Genomic DNA, 19,923 nt, shown 5'->3' on the forward strand with positions numbered 1-19,923 from the left:
TTGAAAATCTGAGATCGAAAATCTAATTTACACCTGGAATTTTGGAAAATATAAAAAAGGTGCATTATGACTTATGAATAATTATTTGTAAGATCTATGTTAATTTAAGGAGAAATATCGGAGACGCAAGAGACTTAAAGAAAGGTTTTCATTTGCTCTCGATTTAATCTCATTAATATCTACACTGTAAAAAGTAAATGTTGGTTCAATTTAAGAATGAAAAAAGTAAATGAAAGTTAATCCCATTTTTGACCATGTAGAAGAAATCGTTGAGATATCAAAAATCATTTTCTAATGGAAAGTTATTTTGTGTGACATTGAATAGGTGACACTATTTTTTGTGAGGTCTGATTTCTTTGCTTCCATCGGAGCACATATCCCAGCCGAGTGCATTTATTCTGCAATTCATGTTAATTTCTCACACAAATTGTTACGCTGATAATATAATTTGCAATGAAAAGTTGTATTAAATTAGTAAAATGCAAAACAGAAGCATCTTGACTATTGGTCTCAGACACATCTATCACATTCTCTGTTGGGTTAATTTGATTTTCCCCGCGTGCATTTGCCGTCACACTCCTCAATTCGATTTCTCTCCCCTTAATTAAGTCATAAAAGGCGTGTTGTGTTGCCGAGAGACTCTAGATGGCAGTGTTGAGCCACCTGTGCTCCTCTCTTAAGGTTTATTAAAAAATGATTAACGTGATGCATTCATCTGTCTGTCTATATCTGAACAAAACTAAATTACGTTGCTTTTTTCCGTGAGACTGCAGTATCGAATCTTTTAGAGGAGGCTACATCGTGCTTCGAAATAAATCTTTGAATCATCTGGATGTTTATTTTAAGCATGGTGACAGTCTGTGGGTCTGGGAGTCTCTGGGAAGGGTGGGTCAGGTCGCCGGCCGGCCCTTAACAGGCATAGAAACGCTGATTGGGTTTCGCTGTTGGAATCGAATGCGAAAAAAGAACAAAACAGTGATTGATAAGGACGTGAAATGCGATCCGCACGTCTCTTTCCACAGCTGCTGCATTCGTAAAGCCCGGATCAGTGTTCCTGAGCATTCAGAGCAATGTGAATTTGTGCTGTTTTGTTTATCGTGATGACGGTGTTTTTCTTGATGTACTGGATGCATGGGACTGGATATACATGTACAGTATAGTGCTGCATAGTTTGTAAGTTTTGTCATTTTAACAGGAAAACTCACCCTTTGACACTTAAATGAGTCAGCTTGGTTTTCAATGGGATCAAATGTGTATTGGGTTTTAAGGGTGACACGGTTCAATATTCTTTATGTTAATCTAATCCCATCTTAATATTCAGAGGTGTCCTATTTAACAACTGAAACGTAATATTGGCTCAACCTATGGCATAGCTTTAAGGCGGGGCTATTTGAGGGTATCCACCTTATTTTTGAATGCGGAAGTAAATGACGTGACGTACTTCCTTTTTGTTTTAAGACTTCCATATTATGAGCTGGCTGGTGGAAAACAATGGAAGTGTATCGCGCGCTTCAAATGATTATATCAATTATAAAACACAAATAAGGTGGATAAGAGCAAGAAATGACTTTTTATGTTCAGGTGTACACTAGTTTAGATAAACCAAGAGAGCGACTAAACAATAAAACTCAAGAATTAAGTTATTAATCCCCGACAAGTCTCTCTGAAACACAGTGAAAATGTGTCATTTAAAATCCTGCGATGGTTGCGAGGAGCTTTTGTAAAACCCACTACTGTCAGAACGATTATTATCAAAAGATGTTCAATTATTAAGAAAAAATCCCAAACATGTCCGACATCCTAAATCTGCAGGACTCCCGTGTGGCAGATCTCGACGAGGCGTCTTTTTTGCTTTGTGAGACGGGCCATCTGCAGGGCATCTGCCCAGCGAGGGGTGACGTGGCCCGGCCCGGAGACCTCAGAAAGCGTGAGGCGGATCAGCTAGCGCTGCTACGGTTACCGCTGCTAAGGTTACGGCTGGTACATTCATTGATTAAGTCCACCGTCAGCCACCCCTCCTGCCGATCCCCCCTCCGACGCTCAGTTGTGATGTAAATATTATCTTACGGTTCTCTTCTAAGCGATCACCTTTCTGAGAGAGAAAGAGATTAACATCCGAGCGGGGCAGCTCTATTAAGATCCCAGCGAGGGGCAGCTACGGCTGCTGTCATTCCTCTCCGCGGTTGCCATCTTTCTCTAACCGTTTGTCCGTGCTGACACAGAAACACTAATGTTGTGTGGTTTCCCCCTCAGTAATGTGCAAACCCAGACCCAAAACCAATTTTTGCCATAACGGAGCTGGCAGCGGTGAGCCAATGCCTCTGGTGTTTATTTGTCGAGTGTCATGGCTGGAATACAAAAGAGCATATTATTGTCTGAGGTGAAGAAATCCCTCAGTGTGCCGATCTAAGCATTTTAACTGCTGATAAATTCAGTTGCTAAGATAAAGGAACAGTCCACCCAAAAATACAAATTCTGTCATAAAATTGAGTTTTTTTTTTCGTGGATCACAAATACGTGTTTAGCAGAATGCTACGTTTATGTACAATGAAAATTGTGATAAGCTCCAAAACAGACATTAAAGAAACATAAAAATAGTCAATACACGTTAAAGCAGATGTCAACTAAACAAACGTCATTATTATAAAGATATTGGACGTTAACAAAGAATATTTCAACAAATGGCCATATTGGATAAAAATGGGGTGGTGTAGCATCGTGGTAAAAATGTGTACCGTAGCAACCAACAGATGAAAAGTTGTTAGATTTAGATCATCTATTAGATACTGTCATAAAGTGAGCGTGAAGATTTTAAGGTGCATTTAGTAGTTTTATTTGACTTTTTGTTATTTTAACATTTTAGCTGTCCTTTCGAAACCTTTGATGTCCAGCTATTTTTCAGGAAATGGATTAAATAGTCTTTTGTCATAGTTGACAAGCAATTTTTATAACTTTTTAACAAACATACCCAGTGACAACGAAATATGGAGATACAAGGTTTCAGAAGGACTGCGGTGATGGGTTAAATCGCTTCTCATGGTTTAATACACATTTGTTCTACATACTTGGCAACATTTAAGGTTTAAGTTTCATAAAAATGTTATAGGTCTGTCACTGAAAAAATGTAAATGAAGAAAGATACATTTTTCAAATCATCGAAAGCACAAAATCTATATAACAAAACATGAAAACATTATAAATGTTGATGCAGCGCTTAACTAATGGGTCAAATTAAAATAAATAAAAAATATTCAGATTTGTGAGGAATGTCAGTTGTTTTGAAATATGCAAGGATACGTATGCAAAGTAACCTGCAATTTAGTCTTTAAAACAGAGATGGCGATAGATAAGCAAAAGTTACAGCATTTTTTTTGCTGTTTTACTACGGACAATATGTGTGTATGTAGGACAATACATGTCACTTCATATGAACTGCAAAATATATACTTGCTGAAGTTTTGGTCACCATTGGAAACACTGCATCATTACGCAGTGAAGTTGTGAGTGAATATTGCCATATATCACAGGGATTGTGTAGATATCTCAAGCTGGACTCATTTCCTGTTTTTCACATCCACTCAGGAAAGAAAAACTCTGGCATCTGATGAATTTGCTGCGACAGATTATACTAATGCACAGCAGACTGATGCTATTGCTCAATTATTTCTAATGAAGTGCTCAGATGACTCTGAATAGTTATAAATGATCAAATTCAAACAATGTAAAGCACAATGCAAAGATTTGATTCTCTTGCATTATTATAGCTGCCAAACCGCATCTAAACTAGCCGATCTGATATGCCACGATGCAGAAATACGAAATGTCCATCACGTTCTGTATTGAAAGGACTCTTATCATACTCAGCTGTCATGCCTCCACAGTTTAATAGATTCTCACCGCGAGATAAGAAAGAATCGTGCCCATCAAGTAGTGGCGTCTATCACCATCTGCACTGCCAGGCATAATGGACCGTTTGGTCTGTTGCCTGTTTGATCGCTGTGAGATTTGCTAAAAATAATTTGTCCCGTACAGACATCGTAATTAAAGAACGGCTGCAGATGTTTTTGTCACGTAACCATTGCATAAATGGAAGATCATGTGTTGTGCTGACCAATGGCAAGCTAGAAAAATGGCGGTTTAATTGTAATCCGGATTGTTATATAGTGGGAAGATCTGCCTCTCTCATGAAGTCAGCCGGATGCTTTTCAAGCATCTCATTTTCCAAACATCAATGCCAACTGTGGTTCTTGAGACTGAACCACGACTATTGAGGCCAAGCTCAGTAATGCAACACAGAGACTGTTTTGAATGTGTCTTCTCAAATTTGAAGATTTCTTCCTCTTTTCATATAGAAACTGAGAACAATTCATACGAAGAAAAAAAAAACGTGACATTTTTTTCCCTTCGCAGATCAATCGCGCTCCAAGTTTTGGAACCGATCAAAAGATCGATTACGACGTGAAGAAGGGTGTTTTGCTCAACACGCTGAAACTGCTCAACATCAGGTAAACAGCAACGCTCTCTCTTGAGTCCCATTAGCAATAAAACCAGAAAGAGTTCATCAGAAATCTCACTCTTCATTGTCTTTCTGAAAGTATTGATTCACTCCAGTTACTTGAGACTCTTTGATGGGTCTTCATGTTGCGTCCACTGTTTGATTTGAAAGAATAATGTTAAAGAACATTGCAGACATTTTGTTATTTGTGAGCGCATGCAATGCAACACTTCATCCATACATGCATGTGTTTGAGTTTAAAGGATAAGTTACAATCCATGGACACTAAATATTCATTAAATACATGAGGGTTCAAAGGGGTTTCTGTTAAAGCGTTTAAAGTCTTTGGATTATGTAGTAAAGATTGTGTAGTGTTTGAACTCTAAAGTCCCGACTAAGGCCGTGTTCACACTTTAAAAAAAAAAACTCTTGCGTAGTGTTGTTGTTACTAATCGCAGCCAGAAATGTTCAAAGATAGCATTTGTGAACGAAGGCAGCTTAGAGAGACAGGCTTCATAGGCATCTTAACGGACGTCTATTTAAATTATAAACAGAGAGCGTCTTTGCAGTAACCAATCACATATTTAAAAACTACAATACTCATTTCTTCATAGAAATGCAATCAGAAATTATTGAAAGTGAACATTAAACTTGCATTCATACAAATTATTTCGGCATTTCAGCCACCATTTTTTTTATTTGAGCCTTCTCGATCAATCACATTCCTCGAATGTTGTCATGGAAACGACAGGTGTCTGTCATTGGTTAGCTGTGACAAAGGTGCTTGACGTATGTTTTTTCAAAGCCAAAAGGCAATCTGAGCAGCAGGAAAAGCGCTCGGGACTTTTTTACGAAAAGACGGTTTACTCCATAGGATTATAATGTAAAACAGACGCACGCTAGCAGCTTCAAAATAGAAGTCAAGTGTGAACACGGTCTAATATTTGTACTAAGAATTGTTTTTACCATAATAATGTCTTCAGGTGAGGTTAAGGATCGTGTTAGTTATAACAGTACAGTAAGTTTTATTTTTTATCTGGTATTTTATCATTTTAAAGTTGACAGGTTTATTACTGTTACAGTAATACATGTTAGCTCAACTAGTTTTATAGTTCATTCAACTAAAATGTTTTAATCTAATAAAAATGTAACTACAGTAAAGTGAGTTTTTTAAGTAGATCCTCAATGAACCCTTTGGCAACCTGTTGTAGAAAGAAAATAACAATTTAGCTCGAAATCGTTTTAAAATAATTACAAATAATTGTTAATTGTTGCAAGCAATTATTTTACTCCACGAAGTCACTCAGGCAGGCACGTCTCATTGAATCAAATAAACTGTTGCTTATCCAGATCCTTCTGCCTGTGGAATCATGAAATCTAAAATGAATTATTATGAATCTATTTTCAAAATTTGCATTTATTACCGACATTAGAATATCCTATATTCACGTTAACTTCAAAATGTTAAAAATCATGGTTTTAAAAAATTGTTGTGGGAACCACTTCTCTTTGGCTTCCGTAATGCCGTAGTATCATATATTGGCTGGATTTGGGTTTATTAGTCCGTTCCACTTTAGCCACTCTGAATGTTGACTGAATTAGAAAATGACTTTTCATTTAATGTTCTTTTATAGTTTATATGTACAACCAAGAATATTAGTTCAACTGAGATATGTTTGCTCTTCCAGCGTTTTATTAATTGGTGTTTTTACAGTGTAGGTTTGGTAAAAAGAATATCATAACTAAACACAGGAAGTTAACTGGGAGCCAGTGTAAGATGTAAACATTAGTCCACTTCAACAATTACATATATAATTTGATCTTAATTTTTATATTTACATTTTCATGTAGTTGATTTGGTTTTGGACCGGCCTTGGATTAGCATTTTACATGTTAGAATATATGTTCTATGGCTTTAATTTCATAACATTCTTGGGTGGACATGTGTTCGCCGTAGACTAAAATAAATGTATGAGCTGTCCAAACTGAAAACAACTTACACTGACATGTCTTAAAATACCCTTTGTGTTGTCTCAAATGCACGTAATGTTTTTAGTAAAGCATGTTTGTTAAAACCTCTTAAATGTCCTAATTTAACTAAAGATGAATCCTAATCCCTGTCCGGGAAACTGCCCTATGAACTGCCCTATGTCAGTTCACTGTGCATTTACTAATGTTTACATTTACACTGTTTGATTAAAACAATGTATTATTCTAAAAATATTATAATTATTATGCTTATAAAAGTTATTGTACATGTTGAATTAAACATGAACAAGGATTAATAAATGCTGTAGAAGTATCCGTCATTGTTTGTTTTGTTATTAGCAAATGCATGAACTAATACTAATTATTTTGTAGTGTTATCCATTAAGTCTACATGGTCTTTGTATTACTGTACATTTACAGCAGAATATTCCTTTAAATTTGTATATGTCTCATGTGTGTATGTGTTTTTGTTTATTGAGTGTGTGTGTGTGTATTTGTCAGCACACAGGGTCACCTTTGATTGATTATTGTAGGCCTGCTCTTCAGATCCAGGGTTCACCTTTTGTACTAAATATAACCCAGAGTGGCTTTACAACAGTATAACAGCAGTATAAAAGCAGACACACTCAGACCAGCAGGACATCAGGTTTCAGCAATGCTAGCTTTCTAGGTTTAGGTGGTACAATGGTGACAGTAGAGGATGCCATATACATCATACCGGTTAAGATTCAACCGCACACATTCTACAGCTAAAAATATAGTTTTGAGACGAGATCTGGTCTAGTTAGCGGCACAGCATTGTTACGTGATGTTTATGGAAAATGTCAATTCATTCGACTATTTGCGGCTTGTGTTTTGAATATATGTTCCCCTGCATTTCAGATATTTAGCCTAAACTAATTATTTTGCACATTGGCTAATTTCGTATTTTACTTTTATTTGTTATAAAAGGTATATTCTGTTCATACAAATTCTGTAAATTCATGTTTGATTGTTTTTTGGTGCATCAATGTTGTGCTGCACTTTGCGCTGTACTCTTGTTAACCACCTGGTGTTGTCCCCACACGCACGCAGGCACGTGCAATTGGATTCGAAAACTACACAACTCATTCATTTTTATTTAATAATATGAATATACAAAATTCAACAAATCGTTTATTTAATAGAATTATTAAACCATAAAATAATAATATAAGTGAAAATGAACATAAATAAAAAAGTAATATTATTAGATACTAGCCAGACCGGTAAACGAATGCAGATGGCAGTTAACGGCAGTCCAGACGCTTGCGTCCGATGAAACAGTCTATACTGAAACATTTGTAAAAAAGGAATTACATGGTAATGTAAAAATATATAAAACAATTGAATAGTTGAATTTCCTGGGAATAAAACGATACTTCCGGTTTCAGTTTTAACTTATTATATTATTATTAGTATTAGTAGCATCATATTAAATCGCACATATATAATTCAATCTTAAAGATATATTTTAAAATCGGTTACCTTTTTTCTATTGGTTGTATTTTGTTCAAACGCTGTGTAGTGAAACAGGTAGTTCTTCTATAATTCTATAATTGATAAATATATTGTTTTTGTGATAAGAAATGACTCACCATGATTATTTAGTCATACCGTTCAGCCCTTTTTGTTGCATTAAATTTGTTGTAGGTCCCTACAGACATTTACTGTTTCTCAGCTGATCCAAAACTTCCATTGAACCAGTAACATATCAAAGCCAGCTTGTGTTTCTTATTTTCCCGAAACCAATGACTTGGTGCATTTTTATTCTTGAAACCAAGCAGCCCGAAGTGCGAAATGAAAGAAACGTGAAGGATTCCCAAGCGATTCAGGACCCGGCTGACCCTGAGTGGCCATTTACAACAGCAAATGTAAAGGGCCAGTGACCAATGAAATCATGAAGTGCCGAAAGCTGTCAAGCCGAGTGATGTATGGAGTGTGGAAGTCCGTCAGGATTCAGGCTGGAAGTTTAGGCTACTTTGAGTGCCGTTTCATGAGCGCTTTCTTTTTTCTATCTAGAGCGAGTGATAAACGGCGGAATCTGGCCCAGCAGAAGGCAGAAGCCCAGCGGCGGCTGTACGGACAGGGATCTATGAGGAAACTGACGGCGGGGACATCTGAATGGGAGAAACAACGTTACCTATTGGAGCGTAGGAGAGAGGAACTGGTGCGGCTCGTATTTAAGTTAAACAGAAAAATACAGTTCGTAGGAGATAGTTGACCAAAGAATGAAAATTGAGCTGAGGGGCTCATGTGGGAAGAAAGCACTTACTGAATAGTTCATTGTGTGGTCCTTTGCATCTGTAATTCCTTTGCGAAATAAAGATGCCCGACCGAATAGCGTTTTCAGAGGCAGTTCAGTCGAAGACGCTTTCGTGCATCTGTCCTTGATTGGTCTTTCAATCAACTTTTATTATAAGAAGAGATTAATGAGCGTGAGATGACTGCAGGTAGGTGGTATTTTCAAAGGGCAAAGCCGACTGAAGAAGAGCGGTGGGATGGGCGATTGGGGGCTGAGCGAATATGCCTGTACCAGCATTTAACAGAGATCAGTGACTATAATAGGAGACACCCTGCTGCGCCACTGCAAATTGACCAGCTGACCTTTCCACAATTATAGTTTTTGATGTATTAAAATGCTACGGTGGGAGTTAAATCTATATGAATTATGAATAGGCCCCCCGTATTAACAAGTGTCGAGAAGAGGCTGTTTTTCGCGCCCGCTAACTCTCAGACTTCATTAAGGTGCCTCGTAATATGGGAAAGGATTCATCCGTCCACATTGTTATTGGGTTGTGGGTGTCTCAATTGCACCGCAGGATAGCGCTAGCTTTATTTCCACAATTCTTTGCTGCTCTTCTCACCACTTATTCACCCGTGCTGTGCTTTCAGAAAGAAAGACTGACCCAGGTCCGCAAGCAGGTCTCCAGGGACGAACACGAAAAGCGACACCTGGGAAACTACAGGTAGGGGGTCTCTAAGCATTTGTTGTACTGCAAGACATCTCGCTTACACCTGCGGCTTGGCTCGGTTTAGGATACGTGACTGTATCCTTATGAGACTCTTGAATGGGGATGGGGCGAGGACATCATGTTGGGAACATGAAAGACAAACATTGGTACGTCCCAGACATGCGGCAGATGTTCTGTTTCAAAACCAAGCAATCTATTTACGAAGAAAGCGTTTTAAAGAAACCGACTCGCCACCATATTGTTTCAAACTTGTTGTATGTTCATTCTTTTTTTAAAGGGATATTTTACAGAAAAACATACAATCCTTCATCATTTATTCACGTTCATGTCATTTCAAACCTGTATGATTTGAAAAGAAGAAGACAGTATTTTAAAGAATGTTGGTAACCCAACAACATTGTCTCCATTGACTTCCATTGTATGGACACAAAACCACTGAGAAATTTCTCAAAATATCTTCTTTTGGGTTCCACAAAACAAAGAAAGTCAAACAGATTTTGAACCACGTGAGGGCAACAGGAGTTTTATTTCTTAAGGTGCCTTGCTCAAGGGCCCTTCAGTCATGACCTGCTGGCACTGAGATTAGAACCGGCAACCTTCTGATCACAAGCCCAACGCTCTAACCATTAGGAAAATCTTGACCTCTTTTGACTTTCACATGACATACAATGGACATACAACAGTGGCAGGTCAATTTAGAGTCGGTCTTACCATGTCACACACATCCCATGAGACCTGAAGCTATTAAGCTGGTTTGACTTGATGTGGCGCTGGATGACATCAAAGTACCGCGAGAGCGATTCGAAAAACTATAAAAAGTTTGGTTTCTAAACGCTCTCGCGGTACTTTGATGTCATCCGCCTGTCGGATCTCCCACATCAAGTCGAACAAGCCTATTGCCTCTAAAATGTTGAGGGTCCATAACATTCAGGCTGTTGTCTTTGAAGGTAGCTGCCTACTCTATATACGGCGTGGCAGCTCACTAGGTTTTGGATTAAAACATTAATACTGAATGATCGGATGATCTGAACACAGATTCTCTTCAGTCAGACAGTCTCTTCATCACTCTTTAATGACTTCTGATGTTTTGCAAAGAAAGCAAATGCATCAGAAGCTAAATGAATCCTGCATTTTATGGCACCACCCATTCATTGTATTTCATGCCGTTACATGCCCAACGAAGACCTGGCTTGACCTTATTTCACCCGCACGTCTCCACTCACTCTTTCTTGGTGAAGTCAAGACAGTGTGTCTACTTCAAAGAGAAACCACGTCATTAAGCATACACTGCATTTTTCACACGTCGGATCATTTGTAATTGTGACAAATCACTCCATAATACGACCTCCGCTTCAGAGCCTCGGAGGAAAAATCCAACAGGAAGCCGTTTCCTAAATAGGTCATTTAGCGCCCATGTGCTTTTCTGTTTTCTAAATAAAAACACCCCCAAAAATGCTGAAATATGAAGAAAAGCGTTTGAGGTTTGTGGGTCAGACCCGGATTTCAACATGCGCCATATGCGCAAGACTAAAGCTCGCTTCCTTTTGCTAGATTACTGCCGGCGCACAAGCTTGTCTGTCCGTCGTGCTTGTAGCTCTTAATGGATTTGGGACGGTTTATCTTCTGATCTGAACATTTACATTACTTGAGCTTCTGATTACGCCCTAAGAGCCTGTTTGAAAGGTCTTGAGTGTGGTTCAGTTTATTCATCCGGAACATTGACATATTGGAGGTACGATATGCCGAGCTCCTTCTTCAATGTTTATTTTGATTAACGCACCACTATTGTTTTGATCAGTGGTTGTCCTCGGGGTGTCTAGGCCAGAATTTATGGGTGGCCCTTTTCTCCCTGGAAGACCCCCGTGCCGTAAGGGCCAACATTTCCGGTTTCCCAAGGCCTATTCAAGTTTGAGTAAATGTTTGATCTTCAAAAACATTATTCTCTAAACAAGTTTGTGTCTGCGTCGAGACGCCAATGGAAGTCTAATGTAAAATCCGTCTCCTGAAGCGAAACCGTTTGAGAACTGGTTTTAATTATATACAGTATGTGACCCGGTACGGCACCCATCTGAAGATCCGTCGTCAGATACAGCGGATGGTTTACACTTCTCTGGCTTTTGTTTAGTCTGAACGTCTAATAAAGACAAACGCATTAATCATTAGCACGCAGCAGTAATGGACATGTGCATGTGTGAAAAGAACCAATGAGGTTTGTTAGCTGATTAGAAAAGCAGGCGGACCAGACTGCTAAATCAGATAATCAGATAAAACCCTCTCTCTCTCTCTCTCTCTCTCTCTCTCTCTGCACAGGCGTATTTACCCTCCCGATGACAAGCTGCTCCTGGAGAAATATGAGAGTCTTCTTTCAGTTGCCTTTCAGACATTTCTCGCTGGGCGAGCAGCTTCACTTCAAAAGGAAATGAATAATCCGCTGAAACGAATGAAGGCACGTACCTGAGCTGCAACTCAACCACCTCTCCGTCTTTACCCTCAGATCCCTCCCCATATGACTGCTCCTCCTCTCAGAAAACATTGAGGACGACTGTGGAATGGTGTTCTTTAGCAATTCATTTTGTCCTAACCAGCTGATTCTCACTACGGGTGTTTGCTGGGGAGGGCATCACGATTACTGTTGCTAATACTTGGGCTTTGTTCAGATCCATAGCTCTTAAATAAATAAAGCAATAAGGGCTAATACTTTAATAAGTGATCAAACTTGCAGGCAAATATTTCCTGACTAGGCACCACTAGTCTCACTGACGGGCAATTTCTTTGGATTTATCAGTCAAACATTTCATATTTCAATAAGTCCAGTCTATATTTTTATGTAACTGATTTAAAGAAGTTATCTTTACTACTTACAACTTCTAAGACTAGTCTAAGCAGTTTATGCAACCCGCCCCTGGTCAGCACTTATACGTCATCCCAGACGCCTCAGATTTAAGAAATGTCCACCTCAAACCTGGAAATAAAGGAGTTTGTAACATTTAAAGTAAGTAAAAGAGCACCGTTCCAGTAATTATTTCAGATTTCAGGTAAGAAATATCCCAAAGCTGCATTTCAGCAAGAAGCTGCTTCACTTTATAACACTTTTTTATTAAAGCAGCTAACCATAACCTTTTCCATTTAAAGATCAGTTGTTGAGTAAGCACTTAAATAATAAGTGTTCAGCGATAAGCTTATACTGCATTAATGATTTATAGGTTGAGATATTGGGACGATTTTGCGGAAATGCAGTTTGATTTCATGTTTTAAACAAGATGGCGATAGAGAGGCAAAATAAACGGATTACAGCTTTATTTCAAATTAGAAAACCTTTTGAATTGGCCTATTTTTTTCTGGATTTCAGCATAAACGTCATTATAAATGATAGAAATACTGATTAAATTGGATAAGAATTAAGCATAACAAAAACAGACAGACAAGACTGATAGATCAATAGATAGACATAAGTTTGTATTTATTTGTTGCACGGACTGGCGTTTTGGACAGACAGACAGACAGACACAGACAGACAGACAGACAGATAGATAGATAGATAAACAGACACATAGATTAGACAGACATACAGACAGATAGATGTATTAGACAGACAGACAGACAGATATTTAGATAAACAGACAGATAGACAGATAGATTAGACAGTCAGAGAGACAGATAAACAGATACAGTGAATAAATAAGCAGACAGACAATGTAGATAGACAGAAAGAGAGACGGATAAGCAGATATATAGATAAATAGACACATAGATTAAATAGACAGATCAGAAAGACAGACAGACAGAGTATATAGATAAACAGACACATAGATTAGACAGGCAGACAGATAGATGTATTAGACAGACAGACAGATATTTAGATAAACAGACAGACAGGGACAGATATATAGATAAACAGACTGGCAGACAGACAGACAGATAGATAGATATAGTATACAGATAAACAGACATAGATTAGACAGATGGATTAGACAGACAGATATTTAGATAAGCAGACAGATAGATTAGACAGACAGAGAGACAGATATATAGATAAACAGACACATAGATTAAACAGACAGATCATAAAGACAGACAGACAGACATACAGAAAGACAGATAGATTATATACACAGACAGAGAAAGACAGATAGAGAGAGACAGACAGACAGACAGACAGATAGATAGATAATATACACAGACATAGAAAGACAGATAGATTAGACAGACAGACAGAGACACAGATCAGAAAGACAGATAGATTAGACAGACAGATCAGAAAGACAGATAGATTAGACAGACAGACTTGTAATTCAATACAATACAATAAACTTTACGATGTACCACATATTCACAAATTATAGCAACGCCCTGGCAACCATTCTCATCATTGTACTACAGTGTAGCATCACATGAGATAGCTGCACTGGCAAACCCCACTCATATTTTCTTCAGAAATGTACAAACCTTGCTTTTTGTGCTTTACATAGACATTTTCCTGTGCTCCTTGTTCTTTTCATTGTGAAGGCCTCTGTTGAAATTCACTATTCAGCTAGAGTTCATTATTGCGTTGTTCGTTCTTTCCCGAAAACTCTGGATGTTCATTTTACGGGGATTTTCAAGGCCGGATCTGTGTATACATGCATATGAATGTGACATATTGTCGGAAGGGTCTCATCTTCATAGCGTATATTGATGGAATCTGAAATGTGACTTTGGAGTGTGGTCGCACACTAGTTTGAATTGCTGAGCAGAGGCTCGCCGGCGCTGGCGAGATGGTCGTTAGGCAGGTTGTATTTTGGAGGCAGGAGCCGTCTGTTAATGTGGCAGGGGAGCATGTGAGCTGTTTCATATGGAGCTGGTGTCTGGCTTGTTTGGGACTCAACCAAAAGCCATGAGCGGATGCCATTGCCGTGTGGTCTTTGACCTTCCTATCCGTCAGTGTGCTAAAGCTTTTCTCTTCAGATCAGCGCCTTCATTGCCAGAAACCCTGAGCATCAAATTCTAGTCCATCAGCCCCTCATAAAATACAAACAGCGTCCAGCAGCGTGGGGAAGTTATCTCGAGAAAGTAATTTGTTGAGTTACTAATGACTTTTGCTAGATTGTAATGGGATTACTTGAGTGATTAGAGTCTGTCTGAAGACTCTTCTTGGACTCATTACTTGTTCTAAAACCCACATTAACAATGTAAAGATGGACACCAAATTGCCCATTCGCTTCTTAAAGCTTTTCGAATTAAAGCTGCAATCCGTAACTTTTTATTTTAATCACAAACTACATAAATATCTTCTTACAGTCCCTTACCCCAATTCGTAATGGTCATCTTATAATAATGATACATAAATTGTGCTGTCTAGTGCGATTTTGCATGTATTTGTCCGTTTGACGTCATCTGACTTCGACCTACGTAAAGATAGGTGTGGAAAATAACCTGCTTTTTTGTTTTAAACAGAGATGGCGATAGAGAGGCAAAAGTTACGGATTGCAGCTTTAATCTAACAAATTGTTCATGGAAACTTTGGCTGCGGCCGAAATCGCAGACTGTGAGAGTACGTACTGAATTTAAATAAGTACCTTCCTATCGGCCGTTAAATCAGTACGTACTATATAGTGTCAGTGTGTGTAGTATGAAAACTTTTCGGACCCCCTGTGTCCGCCTTGTTTTTTGGTCATGTGACCAGTATGCTATCTGACCTATGACGTATTAACAACAACCTATACGTGAGCGTTGATAAAAAAAATGTAGTGACTAGAAATTCACTAATTGGCACTTACATGAAGAACGGACGTCCGCCTTAAAGTTTTCCGCTATATTTATTTGATTTACTTTTGAAATTTGACCGTTGCTCAGATCCCGTGGCATCATGGGATAGAGATCCACACTCACGAATCTCGGCGGATTAGTAGACCATCTGGTTAATTCTCGCCTACTGTTTTTTGCATACTGAGGTTTCGGACATACTATTCATGACTCGTACTCATTTTTGGCTACTATATAGTAAGGAAGTAGGCTATTTCAGACGCAGCCTTCGTGTTTATGCGGATGAGTATATCCAAAGTGAGTTACAGTGCATTCAAACAATATATCTTTTGTATTTACAGAGTCGAACCCTGGAATAAACTTTTAAAATAGTATATTTAATGCAAAAGAATGTGTCCACCAATTCCCTCAAACCTTGTTCTCCAACAGAAAAATACCATAAAATCAGCTTTTTTAAACTGCGCCCAGATGAAGGGCAACCAAACCAAATGTAGCAGGTATCTCACAGTAGCAAATATTGACTCATCACCTGCAGTCAGAATGTGGGCTTATTGCGGCCCATCTTCCCTCAGCTGCCTACTCGAACAAAGAGTCTGGATTAGAGTAACAATGGAAGGCAGCGATGAGCAAAAAAACAGGGTTTAATGCACTTAAACTCTCTCTCCATCTGAGCCAGAACAACAGATCAATGGCCGGCTTATTGAGTTAGAACCAGGATAATGTTTCTGCTTGAAAAGCGTGCAACATTTGTAATGGAGAAACATCAGAGTCTGTGAGGCACAGATCTTATTTTTTTTCAGGAGAATGAAAATGTGTCGGTGCACAGAATCAGAACAGTATCGATCAGTCTCTTGATTGTGATGACTCAATCTCTACCGAATACCATTTTTGTGCCGTCATTGTGATGTCTACTCTTTTCTCATCTGAATCTTTCTCAGCGAACAGTGTTTTTTTGTCACAAATAACTAAACCAACATTGATTTTTTTATGAACCAGTGGACGCTCAGTCACTTTGTATTAGAGTTTAGATTTGGATTAGAAGTCTAATAAACAAGTTTGGTAACAAGTAATTTACAAAATTTTAAAATAATACAATTAATATTATCATAATTAATAATAATATATTATAATGAACTGTGTATCTCTGTAATCTACAACAATATGTGTTATCTACTCCATTATTGACTGCCGTCAATCGCTTTTCTGTCCAATCAGATTCCGGTTTATAAAATCAAGTCCCACCTAAACCTTTTTTCAACATGAAAACTGCATCTCTCTTCACTCACAAATGTCATGTTTCAAAAGTAAAATGGGATGATGACAGCATTCAGGAATGAAGGAACGTTGGTTCAGATTCCGAGGAGATTTCTCCGCTTGTGATTTATGCCAAGAAATGATTCAGGCGACATGCAACATATGCTGTTTTGATTCTGAAAGTTTCCAAACACGACTCAATTGCTCATAGTTTAGAATATAGTTAAAATATACAGTCCAAATATTACATGGAGCTAAATGTGTAAGTGTTTGTGGCTTTGGTTTGAACCGCATGTCTGTTTATTGTTCTTAAGGAGGAGGATATCCTTGACCTGCTAGAACAGTGTGAACTGGATGATGAGAAACTGATGGGAAAAACCTCCAAACAGAAAGGACCCAAGGTAACTACACACCCCACCTGAACTATATTAGTCAAAAACACTGCTTTTCACATTTATTTAATATAGTTGCATACAGACGGCTTAAATCATCTCAGCTTGTCCTCCTTATTATTCTACATAAAAGTTTCTTTAGGGAAGGACTGTTGTAGCTATTCACTAAGAAATGCCTGATAGTCCACAATTACACAGCACTCTTTTAAGTCAGTAGTCGACTATTAGTTTAATCAAACCAGAGACTAATAGATTTTGAGAATATGTCGTTTTTTATTGGGTGCATGTCATTCTATAGTGAATTTGCCGTCTTCATAGTTCTGGGTGATTTCATTTAAAGCTCTGTCCAAATTAACACTGTGGGTGTAATCACAAACAGAGCGTCCCGGAGGAGAGTTTTATGGCTTTGGGTATTGCTCTTCTCGGGCTCAGGAGACCTAATGGAGTTCTTAGTTATGGTTCATTTAAGCATCAACTTCGTCTGAGATGTTTCTCCTCACATTTGAGGAGACATTAAAATATACTGTACACAAATGTGTTGAAGTAAGAGGATACAGTAATAGAGATACAGTTAGCGAATAGACTTATACGATTTATAGAGTTCAGTTTAGATCTATAGTAAAATAATCTGGTATGAAATGTGGTGATACTTCTGAGATCTCTTTAAGATCTCCACAAGAGACATGTGGTTCTTTTTCTTGTTTTTCAAAAGGCACCTAAAGAATAATTCATCTAAATTCACCCATAATTGACTCACCCTAACACCAGCCGTGTTATTTAACAACTACACATTGCCTTTCATATAAAAAAATACGTATTTTATATACAAAATGTACAATACACTATTAATTTAAACCGTCATATGTATATAAAGTGATGGATATTTGTTATTGACTATTTTGACTGAATTCAGGAAGTCATCTGGGATGCCATAAGGGCGAGCAAAATAATGTGAGATTTTTGACTTTTCGGGTGAACTTCCTCCCTTTGAGGAAAACTTCATTTACTTCTTATTAATCCCACGGATCTCTAGAATACACATTTGGTACATGTTGAAATCTCATCTGGGGTTTTTCTTTCCTGTCGGATTGAGCCAGATTGTGGTTGAAAAGGTGAAATTAGCGCGTTCATGAGGCTAAGAGTCATTTCCTCCGAAGTGCGGGACAGTTATTCAATTCATTGTTCGATAACTTCTTGAAGGACTTAATAGATTAATTCCCCTGACGTGCGTGCATGTGTTTCGGAGCGAATAAACATGTTCCTGCGGTGACATTAATCAAGACTCGGCGCGTCGGGCGTGCATCAGCGCCACCCTGCCGCCGGTGACAAACGTTAATTGGACTTGGGGTGAAGGCTGCAACACTGACATTTTTCTCTCTCCCTGCGGATGCGTCTGTGTGATTGTCTGTCTGTAGGCCCTGTCCTCCATGCCGGAGAGCAGCCCGTCACCCAGAGGGCACAGAGACCCTGAGGACTCCTCGGGCAGCTGCAGTGACAGCAGCTCCGGCTCTGACGCCGATGGAGAAGATGAAAGCAGCAGCATCACGCAGGAGAAGCTCAACACCTCTGAACGCTCTAGTGAGTTTTTCTTCTCTGGTGGTCTGGGAACCTCTTAATCAGGAGCGGCCCAGGCATGTTAATCGGGTCTCGTGTAGCCAAAACTTTGAGCAAATGAAATGCAATGCGTCTTATGGCCAAATATTGTCCACCTAACAGACTGTGAGTATTTAGTGACCAGCGAGAGTTCCTTAGAGTTAAGTTTTGTCAACATGTTTTCTGGAAGTTGCATAAAAGCATCCAATCAGATTACAGTTTACAAAATGAAGAAATAAAGAGTGAATTCAGATTAGTTGCTAACCTGAAATCACCCTGTTTCCCTCTTTTGTGAAGACATATGCTTTAGACACTCCGTGAACAGACTGTAGAAGGTCTGTGGATGTCCCATTTGAGGATGAGACCATTGGGTGAATGGTCTGACGGTGTTGGGAAGCTACTGTGACCCTTCAAGCTATAATTTAAAACACTTCAACTTTGCTTTATATACTGTACTATCTTTTGAAAGTAAAAAAACCTCAAAGCTCTTTGCACATAGCTAACAGCACAAACTATATAAGGTTTAGCTTTACAGGCTATTATCTGCATGAAAACAAATGAGAATCTAAATTAGGGTGACAAACTTGAACAGCATTTCAACCAATAAATTCCACTAATAAAACACTGCAATGTGTTCGTAAACACATTAAAAACATACTGAACACAGCAGCATTTCACTATTTTATTTTTATTTTGCACAACTGCTGTAATACACTGTGTTTTAGGCCCTGTTAGCTGGTGGACGACGCTAAATACAGGTGTGTACAGGGTGTACACTTTTGATCACTTCCTGAAGTAGTTGAAAATGCATTTGTGTAAAAAAATTGAATCTTTCACATTAAATCAGAGCAATTATGCCATAGTCTGTTTGAATAGTCAATTCTGATTGGCTGGAAGGTGTGCATTAAAACCGTTGAATGCACGGGTCCGTTTTATCAATGTTTGAAATAATCTGACAAATAACTCTCATTTTAACCTGTTTGATCAAAACAAAGACTGTAAACACCAATAACAGCTTTAAATGACCATGGTATAAGCGGGATAATCCACAGCGAGCCATGCATTAAAGGATTTTGATGCACTCCACAGAGGCGAAGTCACGAATCTTGGCCTCCACGTTGTGCATTAATACCCTTTTATGCACGGCTATCTGTGGATTATCCCTTTCTAAAACACACACATAATCCTGACTGGGTATGTCATAAATCCATGCATGAAAGGGTAAAAAGATACTTTTACATTGTCACGTATAAAACGAATTCACTAAAGTGAATTATACCTTCCTTATTTCATTTAAAGTGAGAGCGGAGCTTTTATGATAAATGGCTCTTTTTGCCATTTTGTCTAACTCCGCTAGTACTGAAGTAGCTTGTTAGTGTACTGTTAAAGCTACTCTGTTTTAAAACTGACCTAGTGTCATGACTCTGAAAAATGTAGTTGGGTTAGTTGCATCGCTAGTTAGTCC

General features: G+C 38.4%; 1 protein-coding gene across 1 annotated transcript in view; it reads left to right on the forward strand.

Moving 5' to 3' along the window:
• Window positions 1–19,923, forward strand: part of ttll7 (tubulin tyrosine ligase-like family, member 7) — a 63,698-nt gene that overhangs the window by 23,763 nt on the left and 20,012 nt on the right. Inside the window, exons 10-15 of the mRNA XM_079483591.1 lie at window positions 4,411–4,505; window positions 8,525–8,672; window positions 9,398–9,471; window positions 11,788–11,923; window positions 16,788–16,874; window positions 18,281–18,443. Of these exons, the coding sequence (XP_079339717.1) occupies window positions 4,411–4,505; window positions 8,525–8,672; window positions 9,398–9,471; window positions 11,788–11,923; window positions 16,788–16,874; window positions 18,281–18,443 (703 nt within the window). The remainder of the gene's footprint in view (window positions 1–4,410; window positions 4,506–8,524; window positions 8,673–9,397; window positions 9,472–11,787; window positions 11,924–16,787; window positions 16,875–18,280; window positions 18,444–19,923) is intronic.

This window comes from Barbatula barbatula (genome assembly GCF_947034865.1).
Source record: "Barbatula barbatula genome assembly, chromosome: 20".
In the NCBI taxonomy this organism is placed as follows: Eukaryota; Metazoa; Chordata; class Actinopteri; order Cypriniformes; family Nemacheilidae; genus Barbatula; species Barbatula barbatula.